Source organism: Clinocottus analis, unplaced genomic scaffold (assembly GCF_023055335.1).
Source record: "Clinocottus analis isolate CAN_PGR_092001 unplaced genomic scaffold, fCliAna1.0.p SCAF_12, whole genome shotgun sequence".
Taxonomy (NCBI): Eukaryota; Metazoa; Chordata; class Actinopteri; order Perciformes; family Cottidae; genus Clinocottus; species Clinocottus analis.
Window position 1 is genome coordinate 3,406,218 of NW_027175843.1, and position 24,897 is coordinate 3,431,114.

Here is a 24,897-nt window from a genome sequence, read left to right on the forward strand (position 1 = left end):
TCAGCCGGAACAAGACTGCATTGCAATTTTTCTTTTACAAGTTTAAGGATCTGTCTTTATAGCCGTTTGAATATTGAAAATTGTGAACTTATGAATATCAATATGTCATTGAAGCTGATTTTGAAGTCACTTTTCTCCAAAACTGTACAGTAAAATCTCAAAGCCATACACATGGACATAGCAGGGATCAGCTTGAACAAGTCTGCATTGTAATTTTACTTTACAAATGTAAGGATCTGTTTTTATAGCTGTTTGTATAATAATAATTTGTATTTCTACTTTCATACCCACAAGTCTTGAATCCTTTTTTATTGATAAAACCCTCCTTCAATCAGTGGCTAATACAGGATACTCTGCAATAGTGAAATCTGACCAAGCTCCAGTAATTCCACTTCTATCATTTAACCGTTCTCTTTAACCCCACAGTACTGACCCTGACACATGCATCAATTACTCTGTTAAAACCTAGAAAGGATGTAAATGAACGTGGATCTTATCGACCAATATCTCTTCTTAATGCAGAACATGAAATGGTAGAAAAGATAGCTTTTGAGAATAAACATAATTTACCAAAAAAAAAACAACCTGCTAATAGCTTTGGGCCCTTTTCCTGTGTCAGGCGACGCTTTTGTTTACATGTGGGTTACGATCTGGGCCTTTACACCGGGCATGTGAACAAAGAGCCATGGTCTGTCGGTTGCAGGTTGAAGATGATTCCTTCGACTTCGCTGCTGCCCGTTGAGCAACTCCACTCACGCAGCTTTAGCCTTGGGTCCCTCGCTCAAATGCACTCCATGATAGTCTAACATGGGAAGTAAGTATGTGCCATTCACATGATGGAATGCTCTCAGCAGAAATGTATGTATTTGGTATCAATCATTAACTGCAGATACAGTCTCTGTCTTTGATGCAACGGCTGTTTTTATTAATACCATTACTTCGCCTTGAAATGTAAAAACAGTGGCTCTCACATTTAAGAAGTAAACAGTCTTCAAAACACTCGGGTGTCCTGTCATCACTTCATTTGCGCAACATTGTCTATAGATCCCGCGGGGTCCATTTTGTGCAACAGAAAGTGTCCTTGCACCAGGGCGGCGCTGATCTCAGAGTGGACGGCCAAGGCGCGCTCCGCGAACCGCTCTCCTTCGGAGGCCGGCTCGCCTGGGTAGAACCGGCAGAACATCTGCGTGAGCTGCCAGTGCGTGCAATTGCCGATGTACTGCTTCAGGTCAACGCGGCCAGGTCGGATCAGCGCGGGGTCCAACCTGTGTGCAGAGATCACAAGCAAGAGCAAGAGTGGCAGTTAATGTCGCTGAAAATACCAGCGGGATGCACCGGATCATCGGTCGAACATGGCGGTTGGACTCAGTTGGCAGCCTGGACAGACTCTGGAGGGACCTAAGAGAGAAACGGGTGCACGCGTGTGGTTTGTTTAAGTGAAAGAATGTGTTGGCCGTATGACACTGTAAATACTCCCACTTTCTCCCACTCCTTCCTCTGGACTCTTATGTCTGACTGCTGCTATAATATCAAATGATAGTTTTTCTTAATATACATGTTGTCTCAATGTTTTTTGACAATAAAGCTGACTTTGACTTTGAAGATCAGCAACGGGAACGTTGAAATGTGTTTGTTTTTTTTCAGCATGGACACACTTCATGAATACGGTTTACAATTTCTCTTCCAAACAGTACCTTTCAATGAAGTTTGTGGTCATAAAAACTATTCTGGCCTCAGATGAAGCCACTCCATCCAGAGCATTAAGCAGGCCACTGAAGGTCAGTCTCCCCATTCCCTGGTAGGCCACAGGGTCTGGAAGGCAAAGGGAAAACAATTTGAACCCTGCCATCAAAAGAGACTGAAACAAAGTCTGCCTGAACGATCACAGTAGTGAATTCTACCTCTTCTACGCCCGAAAAATACAAGTTGAAGCATAAATGAAAACATCTCATGAGTTAATGTAGACAGAGAGACTGTAAGTTCTAGTTTATATAATACAACCTCTTTTTCATGATGAGTTTCTAACAAATCCCAAACATTCCCTGTTACTTACTCTCTGCGTGAAGCAGCTCTCGGCTGACAAAGGCTGCGTCTACGTCCTCCAGCAGTATGATGCTTTGCTGCGGTGCCACGCTCAGGAGGTGGTTCAGACGGTCATCTGAGAGGCTTTGGTCGCTCAGACTCATCAGACAGATGCTGTAGCCCAGCTCGCCTGCCAGGGCCGTGCTGGAATGCAATGAGAACACGGAGATGGAGGTGAAATTGCACCAAAGCACAAGCCGGCCCACAGCCCCGTCTTTCCAATCACACAGAGTGTAAACGAGGATGGCAAGAGCTCAAACCAAAAAGCACACTCACATAAAGCTGCTTTTCCCACACCCTGGAGGGCCATACAGCAGATATCCTCTTCTGTAGGGTATGCCTGCATTGACCAACACATATATATTAACACGGTCACACAGAACCAAGACCTATAAATTCCACCATGTTTTTTCAAAACACACACAAAAAGACAAATTAATGTATTCGGAACATCCCCGTTGTTTTCCATGTTGTCTGTACGATTCATCACTGCGACCATTTTCCAAGCATAGTACAAAAATCAGCTTGCAAATTCATATTTTCTGTGCTCAAGTTATCATGTTTTTGTTTATTTTTCCAAAAAAGGTATCTCTCTCAACATTTAAACGTTACATGTCAAAGTGTTAGTGAATGTACCAACATAAAAGACTTGACAGATGCTGGAGGCAGGCACAACAATACTGGTTATGAAATGAAAACACAAGTCATATACATATAAAACGCTAACATGAACATAAAACAAACACAACATATTATGCACGGAATTACTGAGTTTAATGACATGTCTAACACCAGGACATTTTACCTCTGTCTGTGTACCACTTGGGGTTCCCAATAAATTCCTTCACATCAGCTACGATTCTTTCGGCCAATCCTCCCTCCAGCACCACGGAGCTGAGGGGTCTGCGTCGGCGTGGGAAGCCAAAGGGCCTCCAGTCCCCGCCCATGGCTGTGTACATCACTGTTCTTCCCTCTTGCTGCTTCAGGGCCAGTTCTCTTGCTGAAAAACATGAATGATAAGTGCACTAAAATGAATTGTTTTTGATGGTAAATGGACACACCACAAGTCAAGTGTGTTGCAGTTTCAGCTCTCATACAGCATGCGGCTGTGAAGTGTGTGTGTGTGGTATATACTGTGGACATATGTGTAAACCTTCACCTTCCTGGAGGATATTAAAGAACATTTGTTTGTCTCTGCCTAAAGCAGTGAATGTCACAGACTCCCACGGGGTCCCAGTGTGCAGATCCACCATCTGCTTCTCTCTTGTCCTCTCCACCCTGATCCACTTCCTTCCATACCTGCCGAACACAAGAGATGACAGTGTCAGATGATGTACTGCCCAAGAGATCGTAATTGTAGGTATCATATCTGTATTTTTAGGACATATTCAACCCGATGTATAGCTTTTAAAAAGGGGGTTATTGGTGTGTTAAGCTGTTAGATGTATAAATAGAGAACTCTTCTGACCAGATGATGTGGTTCCCAGGGCTCGGGTGGAAGTCAAACTGTGTGCTAACCCGCCCACTCTCGTGTGCCTGATAGGAGGTCTCCACGCTCAGGTGCTGCGTGTGCTTGCTGTTCTTGGTGATCCAGCTCAGCAGCCAGTGGTAGCTCTTATCCTTGCTGGGGACCTCCAGAGTGATCATGTAGTGCCTGCGGAAGAAGATCATTCCCACCTGGACACCTTTCTTGGCCAACGCCATCGCTGTCCCGAGCCCAACCAGTCCAAACCCAGCCCCAAAGTACGGGTTGTCCTTCAGTCCGTCCAGAATGTCTAACAGGGGCATGTTGCTGGTATCTGCGCGCGCACTCCCCCACAAGTTGAATCCGACTTTATAGTTGTTGTGCCACTGTGTGCAAACTCATTTGATCCATATTATAGCCCAGAATGAAGACCTGCTGGGAAGCATGACCTCGAACAACACCCGCTGTAGTTTCTTGTGATACATCCGGTCCTATTCCACTGACTTGCCTTCTTTTTCTCTATCTTGTATAGCTGTCTTGGGGTGCTGTCATTTCCAGTGTGTTCAACCTCCTAACATCCCCATGTGTGGAGGTTGTGCGCATTAGTGGCAGCGACCTTTACTACACTTCCTGTGTTCGGCGAATATCCTTCCGACAGCGCGCTTCTCCCACTCTTTCGTTCCTACTTCATGTTATCTTCACATAATTTCGCTCGTGAGCAAATATGACAACTCAAATTAACGTGAGATAAATGTTGTTGGTGTCAGTATACGTACATATAATACGTATGCGTTTTTACTGGAGACTGCACGGACCACTGCGGCGAAATTAATTGCGAGCAGGAACTGAGACGAGGAGCGACCATATTAACAAGAAGCTAACGATAGCTCACTTACCAGCGGTGTTGTTAGCGTATTGATACCAGTTTATAGTATCAAAAGAAAGTAAGTGAAACTTCGGCTACTATCACGTAGGTTTAATTGGACAGTCCGAGCAGTAAAGATGAAGTTTACGAGTTGGATGCCGTCAAACGGATAATGGTTGGTATACTGTGTTTCGGACAGAATGGACCGTGGAAACCAAGGCGGTAGGTTGATGTTCTGTTTGTGCCTTTCAGTCTGTGGTTTGTCCTGCCAGGGTGGAGGAACTAATGTCTAATGTTCGTCACCTTGTGAAGAAAATACAAGGCGACAAGGAGAGTAAATTAGGCCCTGATAAAGAAAACTCAAGTCATTGTACTAATCTCAGTTACTGTGGATATTGTAGTTGTCTCAGTGTGGCGATGGCGAGTTTTCTGCATTAAGAGGAATTGCAGTGTCTCGTGAACCGTAAATTCAATGCAAAAAATATCGTTTACCATTTTCAGCGTATTGGAGGTTTGTTATTGTCCTTGAGCACAGTATTTTTCCTTTTTATTAATGGTCTCTTGATAAATTACATTAAAAAAAATGTCCTTGTTTGTGAAACAGCATTTTTCTTTAAATTTCATTTCACCTTCCTGAAAACAGAGCCACTGTTTTGATGTTACTCTGGACTCCACACAGAAGACTGTCATTTTTTTTAATTTTTTTTTACTGAAGACGTGTTATTGATTTCTGAAAAACATGCTGCAATTTAATCTGTTTTTTTCCAGACACTGTGGAGCACAATCTTCAGCCCCCGTGTGCTCAAGGTAAAACAGAGTTGGTGTTATGATTTGCACATCCAGAAATCCATTAAACCTGTGCTTGGTTTTCAAAAAGGAAACGCTTCAAATGAACATTTTTGGTACATCTGTTCATAGAGAAGGAGACTGCAGCCACTGCATGCACCGATGGAAGCACCCAGCCTCAGGTGTCCGGCAGGCCGAAGAGAAAGCTCATCCCCAAACCAGCTCTCGCATCATCATCAACAGAAGATGGGAGTGAGGGGCCGCCTGAGAGGCCAAAGCGCAATAATAAAAGAGTGAGAAAGGTCGTGGAAAGACTCAAACCATCAGCAGGGGGCGCCACTTTGTCACCTTCCAAAGGTACGTACACCTGTCTGCCTGGTATGTCATAGCGAGTAGCAGTGAAGGTTGTATTGAATAATAAAGCAAACAGAGGTGACAAAAACATGTGATTTCTCCAGCCCACAAAGCCCATGGCAGTTTTCTTGCACTCGCAAAGGAGAATTTAGCAGTGCAGTAATTGGATGGGACTACGGCCCATTTTGCTAAAATTTATGTGGTTAAAGCCACCAAAGCAGGAGTAATAGTCTTTTTTTCACAGAAGACATTTTAACATTTCATAGAGGGAGAAGCATAGGTGTTTTTAATAACATTAATGATGACTGTGTTCAATTAAAGTGTCTCAGTTAGTCTTGACAATGAGCCAGCATCAGCTAAATGGAATTCAGCCATCACTAATCGTACGATTCGTCCAGCAGTTGTTTTGTCCGTCTGAGAACAGCAGTGATTAAAGCGTCTGACGGATAAAACAGTGTGACAAAGACAAAAGTGTGTTTTTATTCTGGTTGAGATATTTCTAATGTGTCAATGGAAAATATACTGACGCATTCTTTACAAACTTTTGCCACAATGCTTAAAAACGAATCCCACGTGTTCTCGTCCACCAGAGTACCTCGCGGAAGGATCCGAGCATACCTACCGCACCCACACCTGCCCAAAGTGTCGCCGCTGCTTCAAGATGCGCTCCCACCTGCAGGAGCACCTCCATTTACATTTCCCCGACCCCGGCCTCCAGTGTAACAACTGCAAGCGCTACTTCACCAGCAAGAGCAAGCTGCGCATACATCGTCTCCGTGAGGCCGGCGACAAGGTCCACCGCTGCCACTTGTGCGAGTACTCCGCCGTGGAGCGGAACGCCGTCCGCCGACACCTCGCCAGCGTGCATGCCGACGAGGCGGAGGGCGACGCGGCGGATCACGGCTATCCCTGCCCCACCTGTGGTCAAAGCTTTCGCCAGAGCAGGTCGCTGAAGGCCCACATGAAGACGCACAACGTCCTGTCGGGCGGCAAGCCCGTGGCCTGCTTCCAAGAGGGTTGCCCCTTCCAGAGCGCTTCGCGCAAAGAACTTCTCCGGCACGCGGCCGAGGCGCACGGGGTCAAGGCCGTGGAGTGTCGTCATCACGCCTGCGCTGTCGTCTTCCAAAGCGAGGCGGACATGGAGGCTCATCATCGGACGCACCTCGCCTACCACTGCTCCCAGTGTGACTTTTCTTGCTCCAATAAGAGCGTCTTCCTCCAGCACCAGCGACACGGCCACCCGGGAAACGAGGAGCTCCGCTGTGACTTTTGCCCCTTCGTCACGTTCAACCCCGTGGAGTTCGAGCAGCACGTCGGTCACCTGCACGCCAACGAGAAGACCCATCGCTGCCCTCAGTGCAGCTACGTGACCTCGCATAAACGGGGCTTGAAGCGCCACATGCTGATGCACAGCGGTGAGGAGCCAATTGATTTACCGTCACGTTTGGACTTTTTGCGGAGCCGATTTCATTCACGTGTCCTGATGTAAAATATCTTTCCCTGTAATAGGTGAGAAGCCCCACAAGTGTAGCCGTTGTGACTTCAGATGCCGAGATGAGTCTTACCTCTCGAAGCATATGCTCACCCACTCAGACGACAAGAACTTCATGTGCGCTGAATGTGGATACGTCACCAAATGGAAGCACTATCTGAATGTCCACATGAGGAAACATGCTGGCGACCTCAGGTAGATATACCTCAGTAGGTTCTATACAACCATTGGTTATTTATAAGGTGTTTTCAGTTATTTAGCCTTATGCCCATGCCCATATAGGCCTCTTCTCCATGTGTTATGTTCCTGTGACAGCTTCCTGTCTCCTGTCCTAGGTATCAGTGTGACCAGTGCCCCTACCGCTGCCACCGCATGGACCAGCTGAACAGCCACAAGTTACGGCATCAGGCCAAATCGCTCATGTGCGAGATCTGCGCGTATGCCTGCAAGCGTAAATATGAGCTCCGCAATCACATGTTGGCCAAACACTCTGGTGAGGAGAAACCGTCATCTGTCTTCAAGTGCAAATACTGCACGTACACCACCTGCTACAGACAAGCCCTCCAAAACCACGAGAACTGCAAACACACCAAGCTGAGAGAGTTCCGGTGTGCCCTCTGCTTCTATTCCTCTTTCAGCAGCATCAGCCTCTTTCTGCACAAGAGGAAAGCTCATGGCTACGTACCCGGGGACAAAGCTTGGCTAGAGAACTACGCCGCGAAGGAGAAGGAGAGGAACTCCACCGAGTTCTTGCGGGATTTTTACGAAAAGCCCTCGGCGGGTCACGAGCGGTCTGAAGCATTCACTTCTGAAGCACCTCCACCTTCTCAGAGAGACCAATCTGATCTTCCTGGCTCGGTGGATCACGGTGCCGCCGAAGGAGCCGTAGCTTGTCCACATACTGTGGATTCTGTGGATGCTTTTGATGTTGTTAATGAAGGTGTTTCTGGCAGTCCTCCGCCTGTGAACAGTCCCGAGGAGTACTGTACTCTCGTCTTAACGACACTCACGACCACAGACTATCAGACCTCCTCTCTGCAAAGTCAGGGAGGACACTGCACAAGTCAAGCTCCAAGCACAGCCAGTTTAAATCGCAATGGCTTTGACATCCCAACACAAGAGAAGGCAGACCCCGCTCCATCTTCATCAGAGGAAGACAACGTAGCTATGGCAGATGCAGAATGTGAAGAAAGTGACTTGGATGACAACTACGCGCCTCCGCATAATACAAGTCGACCAGTTGAACCGAGGGAGTGTCAACCATCCGAGGCGGAGAACGATGGCGGATCAATCAGTTCCGCGCCTCCATCCGAGCAGAACAAGCGATTAGAATCTGAGATCCGCCTGAAAGCTATGAAGAAGCACGACAAGGACCAAGCAGACGCCATGGTCTTGGAGGGAAGGGTGCAGATGCTCGTGGTGCCAACCAAAGACGTTCACCGATGCGACAAGTGCTCTTACGTCACCGGCAAGGAGACCGCGTTGAAGTACCACTGCCAGGCTTTGTGCCGCGGGAGAACAAAGGGACACGCATGTCAGGTTTGTGGAGCAGAATTCAAACAGAGGCGAGGCCTCGATAGCCACCTCGCAAAGAAGTGCCCAGCGCTTCCACGGAAAACGAGGGCATTCGTAGGCATTTCAAATACTGCAGAAGGCAACTCTGCTGTCGGCCAGGGAGCATCCAAACAAGTTGGCGAGTCAACAAATGCCCATCAGACAGAACTTGTAAATCAGAAGTCCACGCACTCAAACAATCAGGAATATCGGCAGCAAGAAGTGGAAGTAGGTACATCTGATTTATCAAAAGGTGAAGGACAGCAGCCAAGCAAAATGCTGACGAGGAAGCTTTTGAAAGTCACACTTACAAAGGAGCAAGTGTTTTCCGACAGCAAGCAGGAGTCCCTTTACGCTAAAAAGGACGGGAAATTCAAATGTGAGCTGTGCCATTTTTCATCAGTCAGGCTCGCGACAGTTGAGCGCCATCTCTCGCACTGCGGGAAGATCTTAAAGAAGAGAGAGGAACAGATCCTTCCACAAGTGGAGAATGAGTGCGGTCGCGAGTCGGTCGGCGACAACGCGGACTCGGTGGAAGAGCGCAGTGACGGAACTGGGAGAGCTTCAGAAAAACATGGAGTCTTCTCTTGTCCGAGCTGTGCATTTAAGTGCAGTCAGAAAAGAGCATTAGACCGTCATGAAAGGAGAGGCTGCTTGAAGCCAGGTGAGGTCCAGTGCACCATGTGTTCGCTCGTCGCCTCATCTCAAATGTCTCTGACCTGTCACGTTGCGGGTGTCCACCGCAAAAAGAGAGTTTCTCTTGCTAAACGATTGCACTGCCAGCACTGCACTTTCACCTGCAAACAGGGCCGATGCCTGGCGCTGCATGTCGCGCTCAAACACAAAGGCGCGCGGCCCTACCGTTGCCGATACTGCCCCTTTGGCACCGCCAGGCGTTATCGCCTGGACGAGCACGAGTCTCTCCACACGGGCGTCGGCCGCCACGGCTGCGACGCGTGCGACAAGACCTTCGGGGCCGTGACCAAACTGCGCCAGCACAAGATGCGCGCCCACGCCAAGCGGCCGACGCACTTCTGCTCCCGCTGCGACTTCAGCGGCTACGCGCTGGACGACGTGAGGCGCCACGACCTCCGGTGCCACACGGGCGAGTTGCGCCACCCTTGCGCTCATTGCGACGCCCCGTTCAGTTCGGAGGTCGCGCTGAGGAACCACTGTAAGCGCGCGCACCGGGCCCAGGCGTGTTTCTCGTGCAAGCAGTGCGACTTCTCCTGTGGCAGCGAGGGCGCCCTGAAGACCCACCGGGAGAGAAAGCACCCTCAGGTGAAGTGCAACATCTGCCAGGAGTCTTTCAAGACAAAGGAGGGCCTTGAGATCCATCAGAGAACCCACCTGGCACATCTGTGCCCGCTGTGCCCCTTCGGGTCCAAAACGAGGCAGCTTTTGGCTCAGCACCTCCTGAACGAACACGAGGAGGGCCCTCCGGAGGACAAGCCCTTCAAGTGCAGCTCCTGTCAGTTTGTTTGTCGCCACCAGCTGGTGTTGGAGCAGCACTTCCGCTCCCACGGGGGCAAGCGTCTGTACAAATGCACGGACTGCGAGTATTCAACCCGGAACAAGCAGAAGATCACGTGGCACATTCGCATACACACGGGAGAGAAGCCTTACGGCTGCGAGCAGTGCACTTACACCTGCACTGATCCGTCGAGGTTGAAGGTAAGCTCAAAGCTTACAGTCCCGCTGTGGGTGAGATAAAAGGTCTTTAAAGGGGCCGTTTTGGATGGAACATTATACAATTAGGCCATTTATTTATTGAAAGAAACGTCAGCACATGTCTTTGTCACGATTCTTTATTAACGAAGGGTTACTCTGGAGAAGAAATTATGAGAAGGTCATATATACTGTATATATTATATTATATAGATTATTACTGTATTCTCTATCCTGACATTGGAGGTATTTACCTAAACCAAAGTATGATGAAAATGGTACATTTTCTGTTTTACATTAAATTCTTCCACAGCTTCACATGAGGGTTCACCAAGAAGAGAAGAAGTACCTTTGTCCAGATTGCGGCTTCAAATGCAAGTGGGCGACTCAGCTGAAGTACCACATGACCAAGCACACAGGTATACAGCTTGATAACTACCTGATTAATGCTCTCATTGCCTCTGGTATTAGTGTGAGGCAGGATGTTACTGTAAATTGGAGGTTCGGAGCATTAATGCAGCAGCAAACAGCTAATTACAATGTAAAAATATCGTGGTGCACTGGTACCTTTGCAGAGAATAAAGCCACTCTCCCTCTGTGTGTGTCGGAGTCCCAGCTTCCGCGTGCTTTGTCCACATAGCCGCTCTGGATTTAGCATCTTTAACGCTCAGCCAAACTTCCCAAGATTGCTAACATGTAGCATTTTTAGCTCACCGCGTGATTACCGCGTGATTTTTTTTCACCTGCCAGCAACTTCCGAACACTCCTCAGAATCAACAAGGTGTGTATCTGTCTTCTTCGTCTTCTGCAGGGGACAAGCCGTACGCCTGTGACGAGTGCGACTACCGCACCAACAGAGCGGACGCTCTGCGCGCCCACCGCGACACGCAGCACTGCGACCTGCGGCCTTACGTCTGCGAGAAATGCGGCAAAGCCTTCAAGACCACTTTCATACTGAAGACCCACCAGCGGCAACACAGTGACGATCGGCCGTACTCCTGCGGCCTGTGCCACAAGGACTTCCGGTGGCCGGCGGGCCTCAGGCATCACTACCTCTCGCACACCAAGCAGCAACCTTTCCGCTGTCGCCACTGCTCCTACAGGGCCAAGCAGAAGTTCCAGGTGGTCAAGCATTTGCGAAGGCACCATCCAGAGGTGTCAGTGGAGCAGGGGGTGGCGAAGGACTCTGAAGCCGTTAGCCTGACTCTGAAGGAGGCCTTGCAGGGGACGCTTGAGAAAGCAGCAGATGTAGAGGAGGAGGAGGAGGAAGAAAGGCCTGACGAAGCACAGGCAGTAAATGAGGAAGTTGTGCAAAGAGAGGCAGACCGCAAAGACATTGGAGATAGACAATCATTGCCAAAATGAACAGTGAAATACTATCAATGTGTATGACTGTCACACTAAAAAAAAGGCTCATAAAACCCATCGGTGCATATTGTGAAATGAGGGGATGTGGATTGAAAGGAAGGTGTGCTCTGTGAAAAGGAAACCATGCTTTAGTCGAAGTCCGTTGTGTTCAGGAAACCTTTGTGAATAAATGAGCCTCAATGAGTCAAAAATGTTTTGGAATGACTGAATGTTGAAGCATTCACAAAGGGCATGTATTTACAGGCGTATATACATTTTACATTATACACAACATGACCTTTTGGAATTAGTACATTAGTTAATAGAAATAATCCAAGCAGGCACTTAATCGTAGATTCACCATCGTAATGCAAAGTTCTGAGTAATTAATAATACATTTTATAACACTGGCAGTTTTAACTTTCAGGGTTTTCAGGTACTGTCACTTTCGCATATACAATACATTTAATTGAAGAGGGGTATATGTTTTAATTCCAGACATGCAGTCATCCTTTATGTTCCCTCCTTCTCCAGCCAATAAAACAAATCCTGCAGGCAATATTTCCATAAAAGATTTAATTTAAAATTGATCAGATTTTACACGTTTTTAGTACTACATGGTATCTTTTAACCTCTCCTGTCTCTTCGTACTGTAGCTGTCTAGACTCACAAATACAGAAACTAAATTTCTTGTTGTGATGCTGAGAAACAAATTTAGTCGAACTAAGTTGATTTCTGACACATTTACCCACTGAATGCTATTTCACGGTGCGACGTGTTCATCCCAAATCTGGCCAAACTGATAAAACTCAGGTCAAAATAAAACTGTCATCTTACAATCTTCACGTTTACATTCACGTTGTAGCTTGCTTAGCTAATTTTTAGCAATAAAACCACATTAAAACCACAAATCATAACTTTTTGGAATGTTTTCCTGTATGGTTAATGAAAAGCCACAGCAACGTTTACTACTTTTTCTAAAGTAGCAAACGTTAAAGTAAAAATCTCGCCTTGACCTTACACATTGCAACTTTAAGTTGGCGAAAAATGTTCCCCTCCTACTCTCCTGGCAAATGTCCAATATCTGATAAAAGCAATGGTGCATGCTGTTCTTCATTGTCCACTTCTGTCCTCCTGTATCCTCAGATTTGACTTCTTCATGTGAAATCTGAGATGCTGACATTGACGAAGAGGGAGGAGGGAGGGATGGCTGTTCCATCTTTGGAGAGCAGATGAATGTGACGATACCCTGCAAGGGAAAGACACCGAGAAGGAATTTAGATCAGAGAAAGCTTTTTTGAACTGAGTGGCAGGAGTTCTCCTTGTGTCTGGTATCTGAGGCAACATATGATGGAATCTACATATTCAATAAGCACTGCAGTGAGCCGTACCTGCGCCCTACTTTGTGACTCACCTGCTTGAATGCACGTAAACGGAAGAGTGAACTGTCCGATGAAGTCGTTCCTGGACGCCTTATCGTAGTCCTCCACCTCGAAGCGAACCAAAGCCAGCTCGGGGGCGTGGACCACGAAATTTAAGGTTTCGTTCCACACTGGGTTAAAACCTGCAGAGGGCAGCAGAGCAGTGAGTATGACCCACATGTATTTTTTGCGGTCATCTTATAGTTTTCACCTTCACATCCTGATGCTCATTTCATCAAAACCATATGCAAATCAAATGCACGTATTATGTTGATGGAACAAAGAGCTGACCACGCTCTCACCATTGTTGTTGATGTGACTGGTCTCCTCCTTGGCCTGGTCCTGTGGCACCCCATAGATCTCCACTCTGACCAGGGGGTCTACAATAGAGCCCTCTTTCTGATTCACCTTCGGGAGCTGCTGCCCACTGATCACCTGATAAACACACAAGCAGAGCGGCGTGTTGGTTGCAGACGCCGCTGCACTGCACTTACACAGAAGCAACACAGTTTGCAACCTTTAACCAACATGCAGTTTTGAACCTGTATGGATAAGCGGAGCGGTCTGTAGCCTCGCCGCTCCTTGGGCTTCTCCGGACTGAACTGAGTGTTGGCGTCTCTCATGAAGTCCGGCTTGAGGACGTAGCCGCAGCAGCCGTTCTGCCCGAACAGCCCGTCGTTCAGGTCCATTTCTAGACCAGCTGTCTGGAAGTTCAGAGCCACTTTTGGAAGAGAGGAAAACAACAGAAGGGAGATAATGCATTTAACTGTTTCTTCTTCTTTTGTTTGGCTCCATGGCATGATTTCCCAGACCCCAGATTGTACAATCCAGCCATCAAAGTTCATGCGAGGAGTCTCAGCAGAGGACTGTCTTTCATCAGGAGCCGGCGGCGTCTGTTTCAGGCCTCGTGACAGGAAGCGTCTGTCATGTTAAACTCCTCCAGCTGCTGGAAGATGCTCTGTGTCTGACCCAGACCTCTGGTCTCAGTATATTTACTCAAGCGCTTTGCTTCAGTAACATTTTGAGGTAACTGAACTGTACTTGAGTATTTAAGTAACACTTAATGTTACGTTACAGTTCGAATCTGCTGCACCTTTGGAGTCAAATATTGTAGTTTTTACTCCACTACGTTTATTTGTCCCTCGCAGATTAGATGAATAATAACAACATTTAATTCAACTAATAAATGATGGCATAAGTTTGGAGATGAAGCAACACAGTGCTATACAAAGTCATTTCAATTAGCTCCACCTTTATTGAAACATTATTAAAGTGATGAACACAATAATGCATCAATAATTATAAGTGAATAATATAATTGCCATTATTCTGAAATGAGACATTTTGCATGATGAGTAATTTTACTTTTTCTACTTTAAATACGGAATCCAATAGAATTTAATAAAATCTAGGTTTGGTGTAAAAACTAAAGTGATCTTAAGTAATATTTTGTAAGTTAAACTAGTATTAAATCTTATAACATGATTTAAAATCAAACAATGACTTAAGATGCATGGCATTTGGAAGTTACAAGGTTTTCATCCAGCTGCGACAGTATTATGTTGTCGTTGTGCGTAATCTTCATATTTGGCCAATTGATACCGACCAAATCTCTATCCATGCACAGGATCATACGTTATCGTCATGTCATTCCAAATGAGCATAATTGGACCTTTCAGATCCTGATCCTTAAAAATCAGGTTTCCAGCCCCACGCTGAAGTGTGGGACGTGTGTATGTGGACTTCAGATATCCTGAAGCATTAAAATTTGAAACAGGAGATGTTGGTGGTTCTTTAACCAGCCGGGGAGCAACCTCTCCTCACCTATCTGGTTGCCCACATTCCACATCTCCTGGGGGTTGTAGTTGGAGGAGTCCGTCCTGAGGCCACCGGGGTAGATCCTGCTCAGATGCCGTGCGTTGTACTGCACAAAATCTGTCCCTGAAGAGAGGTTTGCAGAGAGTTAAACCACTCAATTTATATAACATGAACCCAGAGAAATCTGCTCTTCCTCCATCTATGACTTAGATGTAATTATGTATAATATAATAATGTAAAAAGAAAGATACACTTTGTTACACGTAGAAATTTCATGGTTATAAAAAATATATTTTATGTTGGGAATATGACATCCACTTGAAATGTAACTGTCCCCTCGTGTTCATGCTCACCTGCGTCCTTGGCGAGCCTCTTGGCCTTGGACTCTGAGAAAGAGGACATCTCATAGCATTTGGCGTGTGAACGAGCGTGCTCAAAGCCATGGAAGTGCACACTCTTGCAGTAAACCACCAGGTCTGACAACGCCCTGGACAGTTTGGACTTGGATTTCTGAAAAAGTAACAGAATAAAAAAGCCAAATGAGCCATTACAGACAACTCTACATGCAAACATCCACAAATGCATACCAGCACAGTCAAGATGCAATACTGTTTGGCCATATCAACAGGAGCCATTGGAATTTGACCTCAAGTGAACTCACTTGAACAAAGACAGGGAAAGACAAAGCCACTCACTCATAAACCACACAATGCATGTTCGGCAAAGAAAAACAATAAAATCCACACCCATAAAATTATCATAAAAGCATTTAAACAAATGGACAATATAAAATCTAATACATAAGAAAGAAAGAAATCACTAGCACCTGTATCATAGGACGCTTTAGATAAGGTGTTTAAAGTGCATTAAAAACATCTGCCCTTATTTAACCGAGTGGCCTGCAGCACGTTAAGGAAGCAGAGAATTGCTGCAAATTATTTTGAAATAGTTTATTTATTTTCCACAATATTAGAAAAAAATTGACTTGTTTGTTGTAGATTACTGCCTAATTGTGAGGTAAGAGCTGCTTAATTAATGCTTTGGGAATTTAATTGGAAAAATATTATCATGATGTAAACATAGCGCAACTACACCTACAGAACTTTCACTCAATTTGAGCAATTATTACGGCCATATGCAACACTATATATTATTTAGATGTTCATGCAAATGTTGAGCTAATTACTGATTACAGTGTGTGAGTACCTATCAACCCACAAACTGTGAAATAAGACAACCCCGCCAGTGTTTTAGGCACCATATTATTCTGGCAAGCCAATCAGAGCAGACTGGCTGTTTCAATGGAGCGTTTTCAGTGAATACAGGTGTATTCATTCAGAGACAAAATAATCTGTTTTGAACAGTAAAGTATGTCAATGACATGTTCTAGCAGACAACCCAAATGCAAGTATTTTTTTAAAAAAAAAAGCCAATATATGTCCCCTTGAATATTGACAAATCAAAGCAATAAATCAGTGCAAAACAACTATACTTGCCTCTCTCTCCTCCATTACCTTTGATTAAATCATTAAAGCCACAAATGCTTCCAATTAATCTCTCACAGGGAAATGCTGACACCAGCAACTCAGGAGACGCACAATGGATGCTGTTTTCTTGATCTTCTTTCAAATATCCCTGTTTCCTGTTTCTTTTCACTATCTCCCTCCTTCTTCTCCAGTCTCGCCTCACCGTCTCTTACATGGACTCAGTTTCCTGTCTCTCTTTCTCCTATCAAGCTCCATTCACGTCTGTCCTGATTGTTGTCTTTCTCTTCTACATTCCCTGAGGAAAAAAATGTCTCCACTTACTGTGGGCATACCGTGAAAGTCGGGTTACAAGCCGCTCCTACCTTCGGTGGGTGTCCCCGCTGTAGCAAGCTAGCGCTGCTGCTAGCTCCCCAATGCTACTGCTGCTACTGCCCGCGTCCCCGCCGCCCGAGTCGGGCGTCGAGCCGGGGCTTGTCCTGCTCTCTTTGGTGGTTGTCGGGGAGCTAGCGAAGAGCTAGCAGCAGCGCTAGCTGGCTACAGCGGGGCGCTAATGGGGACACCATAGTAGCGGCTTGTAACCCGACTTTCACGGTAATCAACTTGCGCTAAAATAAATAAATAAATAAAGTTTCTTGAATTGAAAAAAAACACACATTTTATCAAGGGATCTGAGGTCTTCCAGAAATATGAAGAATTAAGTTTATGTACCTTCCCCGTTTCGTTTAAACACTCAGCAGGCAAGTTCTCTGTAGATAGGCTCTCAGCATCCTCGTTAGCCATCTCTTCCTCATCACTAACTTCATCCGTCAGGGTTTCATCGACACAGTCTCCAGGATCGCTGATCTTCTTGGCTTTCAGCAGAATTTTCCCCCTCAGTTCCTGTGATGAACACATTGGTGAGAGCAGTTTGTCTCAATGTGGGATGTGATAATCTCCTCAACTTAATTTGTAGCATTGTCCTATTCATTTGAAAGTAGATCTGAGGACTTCATTAAACCCAGTTACATGAAGAGATTCATTGATGTCATCTGAATGGGTGCCGAATGAGTGATGCAAAGCGTGACAAATTGACAATGAACTCCAATGTCACAGTTTTTGAGTACTCTTGGTTTTTGATACCCAGACGACTCCTGAAGGGGGTCCATCTTCCAGCGCTTTGCTGTCTCCTAACTAACTGCAGCACTGCACCGCTATTAGATCTCCAAAATCCTCAATGGAATTCCTCACATAGCATGTATCTGCCATTATTCCGTGTTAGCATTGATTGTCCTAAGTGCTCTAATGGAAAAGAGGTTGGAAGTTATATCATGGTGATGCTTTCAGGATGAGTGCAAGAGAGATAGTGAGGCACACACGAAACCATTTACCTTCAAAATGTCTCTGTATCGGTAATGATATACCGAAGTTTCCCCTAGATCTGGCCTTGCCTGAGTAGGTTAATTACTGACTCGGAGCCGAATGTTGAGCGAAGCTTTATATCAGACTTGAATATGTTTGGTCAGAAAACAATGTAACAGCGTCGCTATCTTAAGATGGAACACAAAGACAGCCATGCAAAGGTGAGGTTTAAAAACATGAAAGAGTCTGTTTTTTTTGGAGAAAATGTTCGGGATTTCAGCCGCAAATCCCCTAATAGATTCTCACCTGTGGAGAAGGAAGCTGTTGAGGGGCCTGCCCATCCAGCAGGGCGGTCAATAGTGTGTCACCCAAGATTTGACTAAGGTGCTGGGCCATGACAGTCTGCTGCTCCACACCACAGTGATTCTCAAGAGACAGGATGACTGGGAAGTCCGATGCCTATCCAACAGGAAAGAGAAGACACAATAGTGGCCTTTAAATCGTTTCTGTTTTCGGTCCTTTATATGTTACAATTGTATCAGCTACTGCAAACTCGGTGGTAAAAGCACCGTATCGGGTTTCCGCATCGTATGGTCCTAAAGTTGAGCAGGAAAGATCCAGTGGGCTGAAATGGAGACGTAGAGACTCGTGAGAAGTTCCTGGTGGTTTTCCATGTGGGTCAGACAGCAGGGGTACATTTGATTTCAGGGTTACCCACTGCTCCTTGTGTGCCTCACGCTTTTTCTGGTCGCCATGAAGATATTTTTCATTTTATTTGACTTTACATTTTGTTTGTGGTGCTCACAACATTGAAGAATATTGATGGCAAATAACAGCATTTTGGATAACCCCAAGACCGCCCTATCAAGAGCTTTATAGGGACTACTTGTTCTGTTCTGAGGCAAACTGTTCACAAGAAGGTCTGTTACTCGGAAAGACATTCTGGCAAGACATCCTTGAATTTAAGAGATAAAAATAATGACAAAAATCTGACCGAGCCGCATTGCTGTATACCGCTCGGTGAAAGATGTTTTCTGTGCGAGTTGATAGTGCTGCTCACCTTGAAGGCGTATTCCTTCAGCGTTGAAATGACGTCTCTAAAAAGAATCTTAGAAGTCAAAGTGTGACCGTGATAAACGACGGGTTCCCCATCACTGCCGTCCCAGCAGTCCACCTCCACACAACGGCAGCCTCTCTTCAGGGCTCTACACACACACGCACACATAAATAAGTAAGTAAGTAAGTAAGTAAACTGCATTGTTTTGTTTCATGTGTATGTTGCATATGAATCTACTGCAAGAACACATGACAAACTTGATCCAATATGTTTGTAAGCGATCAGGTCTCAGTTTGCTTTTATTAAAGCTAAAAATGTCAACTCCCTGATCTCTCATCAGTACATTTAATGAACACAAGTATTAAGCCTGAACTGTGTATGTGTGTGTGTGCAGCAGTCCTCACTGGATGTATGCCTCCTGGCTGCTCTGTCCTCGCAGCTGGTCCTCCAGGAGGTAGGTGTTGTGTGAGGAGGAGATGAAGTAGTGGCTAAGCGGCTGGCTCATGTCCTGGTGAAGCTCCCGATGCTCAGGTTTAAATATGGAGCCCTCCTGTGAGCACAGGTAGGCCTGGAAGCCATCCAGCGACATGGCGTTCTGCTTCTTGGCTGCACAGAGTGTATCGGACAGATGGTTGTTTGCACAAGAGCACAATCAGAGTTAAAAGAAAGTAAAACAATGGCCAAATCTACCTTGACTCGAGATTAAAGGCTCTTGTCTGCAGGACTCTTTACAGATCAAGCAGTGCAGGTCATATCGTATCATACTTTGCTAAGTGGTTGGAGTTTAATAAGTAGACTGGAAAGACTTCACACGCTCAAATCATGTGTTGCAAAAGTTCAACCAGGTTATAAGTCAATGTATGGCTCCCAGGATCACTGTCTTTTGGTGCTCCATTACGTTTGTCCACACAGGAATGTCCTAAAAACAGGAAATTAGCTTGCATTTTTCTACTTCCGTTTCCCTTGTCTCAAAGTCAGAAGTTTTCTTTCATAGGTTTTTGGTTAGGTTACTGAAAGTAAGTCTGGGGTTAAGTTTAAGAGATTTTAACAATTTCTTCTTGGATGTAAAATACATAGCTTAAGTGTCTAAAAGAAAAGGAGGTTGCTATCAAGTGGCTACACTAGACCACAGGCTGTCATCACAGCCTCGTTGTGAATACTCATGCTCATGTTGCCCTGATGTAGTTTGTTTGTAACGTAATGTTAGCTCTTTACTGCTACCGGTTACATTCACGCTTAAAACATAAAAGAGGTGTTCATTTGTGAATATTATCTTTCTACACAAAGCCTGTATGTATCACGAACTTGGGTTTGCCATGGAGCTTTTTTTTTTTGCTAGAATCTATCATCCAATGGAAAAACCCTGTTGGCTTTTTGTCGTGGAATCCACTGCGATGCTAACTTCCGGGATTGGCTAACAAAAATACGTCATCCCGCCACCACTAAGCTACAGGCTCCTGTGTATATTTAGCTTCACGACATCGGTATTAGAAAAGTCAAGTGCTACCGCTCCATTAAATATTCATGTTCAATATATATTTAACATTAGAACACCTTATACATATTCCTATCATTGCCTCAATTGTGGGTCGTCAGCCATCTTCACCTGATTCAGATGGTTCGTAGCGGTCGATTAGCTCCTGGGCATGCTGGGAGCTCCGCTCTCCCTCCCGCTGCTCTATGTTTAGGAAGTTCTCCAGCTCGCTCAACATCAACTTCTCTGCATCTTCGGAGTAGTCCTGGAACACCTTCCACACTTCATCCCTCTGAGTCAGCATCTTGTAGAAATGGACAAACTGTTCGATTTCCAGAGAGTCGCTCCCGGACTTGTCGGCCATCTGTGTGAACAAAGGTGGTTTCATTTCATGGTGTCCGGGTTTGGAGACAGTCAAAGTACTGAGTTGCGCAACACTTTTCTGTTCTACAATCTAGTTAGACCAAAATGCAACATCAGACAAGAAGAAATGAAGGAAGCCTACTGGTCACTGAGACTGTGCCGGGACCAGACAGTCACAGGTTCAATTTCTGCAGACACCAATGCGCCAAAAACTCACCGTGAAGAGATGCAGAGCGTGTTCCTCATTCATGTCTACGTTCATCATCTTCAGCAGCGTCCGCACCTCTTTGAAATTCATCTTCCCGTCTTTGTTTTTGTCAGCTTTCTGAAACCAATCCCAGACCCACCTAAGAAGATGCTGAGGGAAACGGCAGCTCACAAGTGTTGTGGATCAAGAGTTCAAATTTAAAAGACTTCATTCAAAATCGTTAACGTCTATTAGAGGAATTCATCGATGGGATGATCGCATGGTGAGAGCAAACTTCAATGGTTTCACCTGAACTGTTTGTTACCTAACTTCCTCACCAGACCTTGTTCTTCCAAGTTTAAGGCATGGCCATTTAAAATATAGAAAAGGGTGATCATCACATGCTCCATGATTTACATTTTTTAAATATTATTGGAGCCCCTTGGTCATAGATTACCAGACACAGTGGTGCACGACCACAAAAGGATACTGGTCCAGCCTCTCCTTCTCATCCATGGTTTGGGCTTTGTGAATCAGCTTGCGCACTCCCTGGATCCAGGCCTTGGCTTCACTCGGCGACTCTGCCACAAGGTCCAGGTTGCCTTGGCGCCCGTGAAACACCAAGGTGAAGCAGACGTCGGCGGGGAACTCCTCAGCGACGCTCAGCAGGACCTCCGACTGGTGGCCCTCACGCACAGCCTCCACCTCCGTAACTGAGACTGAGAAATGACAGGTGTGTTGATGTAAAGTAATAGTTCAGTGTTTGGAGGATTACACTGTTTTTAATATGTATTTCATCGGCTTCTGTGTGCAGGTTTTAGGTTGAGCTTGGGTTGGGAAACATTGTTATTGTGGACCTTTAAGGCTGGTTTATATTGGACTACACCACAACCCCATTATAAACTGCAGGGGCTACTTGGACAAATGTATTTTTGCTGGGCTCCTGGTGCCGGCCAGTATACCAGAAACCAATACTACCTGACCCTAAAATTGTATGTGAGTTCAGTACTTTGGCAATTTGATAAGGCACAACTTTATCCGGGAACAAAAACTAAGACAATTAAGACACGATATTAACACAAGTGTTTCTCTCGAAGACCGAGAACATGAGATTGAATACTTGGGTACTCACACGTGGTGTGGCCTCTCCCTGCCCATCTGGACTTGTACCAGATCGTCAGGCCGTCCTCCAGGAGGCGGAAATGGCGCTGCTTCTTCCACGATTTGGACTTGACTTTTCTCAGAGTCGACCCCGCCATCATCACCTTGACATCTAGGTCATCTTGGATGCCTGCACCCAGTCAGGGTTCGGGTTTGTATGTGTACGTAAAGTATTTGTATATTTGTAATGTAAACAGGCCATGGTCATGTTATACCTCAGATACTATCAAAACTGGCAAGCCAGGGAGGAGACTCCAATTATTCTAACACTGAGTTTGACTTCTATTAGATCGTAGACCTTTATACAAGTTGCAAAATCATCACAATTTCTCTTTACTTAGTCTGAGTGGTTAACATTTACTCACGTGAACCTTCAGAAGCCATTGCTATTCTTGAATCATGCCAATGGAAATGTGTGGCAAATTGTTCCAGATGCTTTCCCCTGTTTCCAAACAAAAAGTGTTTTTTAAAGCTTTGTGTGCATAAACTACCTTCATACAAATAATAACAGCACAGTATGAATCTTTAATTTCCCACAGAAGGTTTGCTCACACGTTCAGCAACACCCTGTTTCAAATTGAAATAGTTCTACAAAACCTTAGTATACCTAAAAGAGGATACAATCTGCCAGATTTAGTAGACTATGGGCCCTAAATGCCCGAAAAAAGGTATTTTCAGGGCGAGTCAGCATTTAAATCTCTTGATTCCCTCACACCATCAATCTTTAATCATTCATGATGGGCATAGCAACTCCTGCAGCATGAGAAAGAGAGCTCACACCCACTCAGCAGTCTGTGCAATCAATAGTAGACATCAAGACAGATGTTTTATTTATTTGATTTAACTACATGTGAGCATACAGCAAGCGTTCTAAGATGATCATGGGGTTCATGGTGTCCTGAGGATGTATCCTGTGACTTTTAATCCAGCGCCACAATGAGGTTAATGCTTTTTGGTTTGGACTGAAATGTCTCCACACATATTGGATGGATTATTGCTGTTGGATTGGGTACCGACGTTTGTGTTCCTCTCAGAGGAAATTTTTATGACTTTGGCGACTCCCCTAACTTTCATCTATCGCCATCCTCTGGTAAAAAAAATAAAAAGATTAGGTTTTTGATCAAGTTCCTGCAAAACAAACAAGATTCCCATCCACCTCAGGTTGTGTTGGTTAAGCTAATTCAAACATGATAACTCAGTAAACTATGGTGAACATGGTGAAGGTAACCACTGCTTAACATCAGCATTGTCATTGTGACCATATTATGTTATATGTATGTTATGATGTGACCTTAAAGCGCGTGGCAGTAGGCTTTTGGTGACAGCTATGTCAATTATAGCTTTATTAAAATATAACGCTATAATCGACAGTGCTAATAGCATTGCATTATAGTAATAAGCACTCATAGCTTACAGACTTACACGCTCAGAATGTGTTGCATTAGAAACCAAACCGAGGCCCAAACCCTAATGAGACAACTGTGCAGCAGACTTGCCGCTTATCGTGAAAAACTGATAAACTCCCACTATCTCTGCCCCTCACTGATAAATGTGGACGAAACATTTCCGGAGAGGAAAGGATTTCTAAAGTCGGCACATCTGTATTCCCCGTCTGACAGCTATCCTTTCCTTTAATTGTCTCCTGAAACAACAAGATCTAGTCTTGGGTTGTGCGTGTTCCACATCCCCCTTGTGCCAGCCACTCCTGGCAAGTTGGAGAGAAAAGTCGCCAGAGTTCTCACCACAGTATGACTGACAGGATGCGAGGAATGCTTTTCGCAGTTACACACAATTTAATATCTCACTCTTACTCAAAAAAAGGGGGAAAAAAAGCAACAGTCTGACCATGAAAGCCATGAGGCCTATTTTCCACAACTATTTGCTCCATAAACTTGTTGTGCTTTTACTGCAGGGCCACGTCAAATACCTTTTTATTTCCCATCCAAGTTTTTCCAGATTCTATTTCACTGCTGAAGGTTCAGCACCCCGTCCTTCATACTTCAACGTGCAGACTTTAAAAGCTGCAATTAGGTCACGCTTCGTTGTTTTATTTTTGGGGCCATGCGTTCTGGATGTGCGCTCTCCTCAGGCAAGATGAGTCACACAAGGCCACTTCACTGACCACACACACACACACACACACACACACACACACACACACACACACACACACCCACACATGACTAACAGCCGCATTGGGAATAAACAAGTCAGCCATGAAGACCAACAGCTTCATGCTCTTCTCTTGTGTACTTCTAGTTTGTAGTCTAGGTTTAAATCAGTTATATCCAACACTGTAACATCCCCTTCCCCCAGTACACTGGGATCTGTGTCCTGAACTCATGACTGCTTTTTCTTTTCTATTTTTTTTTCCCCGCACAGAATTATGTGAAGAACTCTACACACCAGTGAACAGGCAGTGTCCGTCCAATAAAAATCCATATATAACTTTGTCTAGTAGGAGGGAGGACTGTGCACAGTAAATTAGAACCAGAGGCCGAAATATGAGACAGAAAAGCATCACTTCAGCAAAGCCCATATGCAACAGTGGCTGAAGAGAGAAAGACTGGTCAGTGAAACTACAATTTGTATATTTTGTTTGAAAAAAAAACAACCAGTTAGACTTACCAAAAGTGAACCTCTCACTGCTGGTATTCTGAGCCGACCTCCAGAGATGTGTACTCGGGGTGCCTCCCAGAGAGGGCCTCAGATATCGAGGGGGGTTGGACCCTGGCTGGCCCGAGAGAAGTCTCAGGGTATGTCACACTGGCCCTGTACGCTGAAATCCAGACTCGAGCAGAGTCCGGAGACCGTTAGCTGAGCTCCGGGCATTTAAAGGCTGGGAGTGTCTTCAGGGAAATCTGGCTCAGCCTCCTCCCCGCTCGCTGCTGGGTCTGGGAAACCTGATTCCCTAGTCACTGCTGCCGCACGCTGGTACGCTCTGCTCCCGCCCCTCTTCATCCTCCTCTACAACCCTC

General features: G+C 45.4%; 3 protein-coding genes across 4 annotated transcripts; 1 reads left to right on the plus strand and 2 right to left on the minus strand.

Moving 5' to 3' along the window:
- Positions 1-903: 903 nt before the first annotated feature.
- Positions 904-4,596, minus strand: bcs1l (BC1 (ubiquinol-cytochrome c reductase) synthesis-like). Of its 2 annotated transcripts, none has more exons than XM_068572722.1 (7): positions 3,551-4,596; positions 3,242-3,381; positions 2,888-3,082; positions 2,359-2,422; positions 2,054-2,226; positions 1,695-1,812; positions 904-1,265 (listed from the first exon to the last, which is right to left on the minus strand). In XM_068572722.1, exons 1-7 carry the CDS (start codon positions 3,868-3,870, stop codon positions 1,016-1,018), a joined length of 1,260 nt encoding a protein of 419 aa, XP_068428823.1. In that variant the 5' UTR covers positions 3,871-4,596; the 3' UTR covers positions 904-1,015. The 2 variants fall into 2 exon arrangements, with proteins under 2 accessions (XP_068428823.1, XP_068428824.1); XM_068572723.1 differs by having other exon boundaries at positions 3,760-3,880.
- On the plus strand, positions 4,239-11,868 carry znf142 (zinc finger protein 142). Its single transcript, XM_068572726.1, has 8 exons — positions 4,239-4,634; positions 5,181-5,219; positions 5,331-5,555; positions 6,143-6,967; positions 7,062-7,239; positions 7,380-10,272; positions 10,580-10,685; positions 11,078-11,868. Exons 1-8 carry the CDS (start codon positions 4,613-4,615, stop codon positions 11,629-11,631), a joined length of 4,842 nt encoding a protein of 1,613 aa, XP_068428827.1. The 5' UTR covers positions 4,239-4,612; the 3' UTR covers positions 11,632-11,868.
- Positions 11,869-11,880: 12 nt separating this feature from the next.
- plcd4b (phospholipase C, delta 4b) lies at positions 11,881-24,771 on the minus strand. The gene is made up of 16 exons (XM_068572721.1): positions 24,548-24,771; positions 22,285-22,361; positions 21,891-22,049; positions 21,249-21,477; positions 20,789-20,918; positions 20,341-20,572; positions 19,139-19,340; positions 18,738-18,882; positions 17,984-18,136; positions 17,048-17,218; positions 15,206-15,362; positions 14,859-14,975; positions 13,577-13,755; positions 13,337-13,469; positions 13,028-13,177; positions 11,881-12,862 (listed from the first exon to the last, which is right to left on the minus strand). The coding sequence occupies exons 2-16, from the start codon at positions 22,301-22,303 to the stop codon at positions 12,771-12,773; spliced, it is 2,268 nt and encodes a 755-aa protein (XP_068428822.1). The 5' UTR covers positions 22,304-22,361; positions 24,548-24,771; the 3' UTR covers positions 11,881-12,770.
- Positions 24,772-24,897: the final 126 nt, after the last annotated feature.

Excerpts from the sequence above, each read along its gene's own strand:
- bcs1l (XM_068572722.1), bottom strand. The coding sequence starts at position 3,870 with ATGCCCCTGTTAGACATTCTGGACGGACTGAAGGACAACCCGTACTTT. Across the intron at positions 1,813-2,053 it reads AGAGCTGCTTCACGCAGAGA|ACCCTGTGGCCTACCAGGGA; the intron begins GTAAGTAACAGG and ends TTTGCCTTCCAG. Across the intron at positions 1,266-1,694 it reads ACCACAAACTTCATTGAAAG|GTTGGACCCCGCGCTGATCC; the intron begins GTACTGTTTGGA and ends CTCTGCACACAG.
- znf142 (XM_068572726.1), top strand. The coding sequence starts at position 4,613 with ATGGACCGTGGAAACCAAGGCG. Across the intron at positions 4,635-5,180 it reads GGACCGTGGAAACCAAGGCG|ACACTGTGGAGCACAATCTT; the intron begins GTAGGTTGATGT and ends GTTTTTTTCCAG. Across the intron at positions 5,220-5,330 it reads TCAGCCCCCGTGTGCTCAAG|AGAAGGAGACTGCAGCCACT; the intron begins GTAAAACAGAGT and ends ATCTGTTCATAG.
- plcd4b (XM_068572721.1), bottom strand. Across the intron at positions 20,573-20,788 it reads ACGCTCTGCATCTCTTCACG|ATGGCCGACAAGTCCGGGAG; the intron begins GTGAGTTTTTGG and ends TTGTTCACACAG. Across the intron at positions 13,756-14,858 it reads GAATGTGGGCAACCAGATAG|TGGCTCTGAACTTCCAGACA; the intron begins GTGAGGAGAGGT and ends CTCTTCCAAAAG.